This window comes from Eimeria maxima, genomic scaffold (assembly GCF_000499605.1).
Source record: "Eimeria maxima Weybridge genomic scaffold, Emw_scaff222, whole genome shotgun sequence".
NCBI classification, from domain to species: domain Eukaryota; phylum Apicomplexa; class Conoidasida; order Eucoccidiorida; family Eimeriidae; genus Eimeria; species Eimeria maxima.
Genome location: NW_013563689.1, coordinates 23,628 through 26,127, shown reverse-complemented (window position 1 = coordinate 26,127; position 2,500 = coordinate 23,628). Strand labels below are relative to the sequence as shown.

The window sequence follows — 2,500 nt, the reverse complement described above, 5'->3', positions numbered from 1 at the left end:
AGCAGCAGCAGCAGCAGCAGCAGCAGCAGCAGCGTGCATACATAATACAGCAGCAACGACAGCTACGTCAGCAGTTGCGTCAGTTAGAGTTACAGGAGCAGCAGTTGCTGCTGCAGCAGCAGCTAGAGGAGCAGCAGCAGCAGCAGCAGCAAGAAGAAGAGGACGGAGACGAACAGGCAGGATTCTTAATGGGCTCATTAGTTGCTCCTTTCTTTAGAGGATCCAGCAGCACGGGTGGAGCACAGAGCAGCAGCATCAGCAGCAGCAGCTGCAGCGGTAGCAGCAGCAGCAGCAGCAGCAGCAGCAGCACATTGAGACAACGTGCTGCTGAGTCATTCCTTAACAGCAGACCTCTACGCAACACAGAAAACACAACAACAACCCAACAGCAGCAGCAGAGACGTCGCCAACAGCAGCAGCAGCAGCAGCAGCAACAACAACAACAGCAACAACAACAACAGCAGCATAGCAGCAGCAGCAGCAGCAGCAGCAGCAATAGGAAGAGTATAGAGGGTTTTCCTTTATTAAGACGTCGTAATAATAAAGATAGACGTTCTTATCATCGCAGCAACAGCAGCAGCAGCAACAGCAGCAACAGCAGCAATTATAATAATAATAATAATAATAACAGCAGCAGCAGCAGCAGCAACAACAGCAGCAGTAGTTGTAGTTGTAGTAGTTGCAGCAGCAGCAGCAGCAGCAGCAGCAGTGATTGGTGTTGCAGTGATTACAACAACGACTACAGTGATACAGACTATTACAGCAGCAACAGCAGCAGCAGCAGCAGCAGCAGCAGCAGCAGCAAGAGGAGGAGTAAATATTTTCCTTTCCCTCTTCCTCTAATAGAGGATCCAAATAACAACAACAACAACCCCAACAACCCCACCAAAATAAACACAATAAAGAGCAGCAGCAGCAGCAGCAGGAGCAGCAGGAGGAGGAGGAGGAGCAGCAAATATAATAATAGATGTAAGAATATTTCAGGTGTATGGACATCTCCATATATAATAGGTGACTATACACCTGGTGCTCGTGCTGCACATAGCTGTGAATTAATTTGTGGATATTTAATTCTTTTTGGAGGATGGGATGGATATAAACCTCTTAATGATTTATATTTACTAGAAATTATTGATAATCCTTCTGCTGCTGCTGCTGCTGCTGCTGCTGCTGCTAATAATAATAATAGTTGTAGTAGTAGTAATACTAGTGCAGCAGCAGCAGCAGCAACAACAGACGAAGATAATGATGGGTTTATTAATAGGGGAAGAAGAAGGAATATATATACAGAAGAAACAACAACAATAAAAAAAGATATATATAATAATAATAATAATAATAATAATAATAATAATAATGCTGCTGCTAATGCTGCTGCTGCTGCTGCTGCTGCTGCTGCTGCTAATGGTGTTGGAGTGTATAGATGGCATCGTATACCAAGAAGCAGCAGCACACCTGCAGCAAGAAATAATCATACAGCAGCAGCAGCAGGATATAATCTATTTATTCATGGTGGTCATGATGGTGACCAATGGTTAGGGGATATAAATATATTAAATATAAAAAAGATAATAAAAAATATAAATAAATTAAATAATAATAATAATAATAATATAAATAATAATAATATAAATAATAATATAAATAAAAAAAAAAAAAATATAAATATAAATTATTCAGGTGTATGGACAACTCCTGAGGTGTATGGACAGCTCCCTTCTCCTCGTGCTTGTCATTCATTAAATAAAATAAAAAATAAATTATTTTTATTTGGAGGATTTAATGGTATACAATGTTTTAATGATATATATATATTAGATTTATATACACTTACATGGATACAGCCACAAGTTAAAGGTAAATCTATTTATTTATTTATTTATTTATTTATTTATTTATTTATTTATATTTATTTTATTACCCTCTTTTTTATGTATTTATTGATCAGGGAGGGTTTATATTCATCAATTTATGTCTTATTAGGGTTTATTAGGGTTTATTAGGGTTTATTATTAGGGTTTATTATTAGGGTTTATTAGGGTTATGAATATAATAATTAATGTTAATAAATAAATAATTATTATATATAATTGTTATATAATAAATATTTATATATATATATATATATATATTTATATTATTTATTTATTGTATAATATAATAATATAATTATTATATTTAATAATATAATTTAGTTTTTAGGGTTTAGGGTTTAGGGTTTAGGGTTTAGGGTTTAGGGTTTAGGGTTTAGGGTTTATATGTGTGTATACAGGGCAGAAACCCTTAGCACGTAATGCTCATTCAATGGCGGCATTAGATGATCGTCTTTTTCTTTATGGAGGACATAGCGGTACTAAACATCTAACAGATCTACATATCTTTGATACAAATACACTTACTTGGACTAAGGTAATCTAAGCAAAGGGAGGGTTTAGGGTTTAGGGTTTTGAGGGTTTTGAGGGTTTTGAGGGTTTTGAGGGTTTTGAGGGTTTTGAGGGTT

General features: G+C 36.4%; 1 protein-coding gene across 1 annotated transcript in view; it reads left to right on the top strand.

Moving 5' to 3' along the window:
- The window catches only part of EMWEY_00022630 (hypothetical protein, conserved), a gene marked incomplete at both ends in the record, with an annotated part of 2,662 nt that extends 244 nt beyond the window's left edge, over positions 1-2,418 (top strand). The window contains 2 exons of the mRNA XM_013477912.1: positions 1-504; positions 2,273-2,418. The exon at positions 1-504 is cut by the window's left edge and continues 244 nt beyond it. Coding sequence (XP_013333366.1) covers positions 1-504; positions 2,273-2,418 — 650 coding nt within the window. The remainder of the gene's footprint in view (positions 505-2,272) is intronic.
- Between the last annotated feature and the right edge of the window lie 82 nt (positions 2,419-2,500).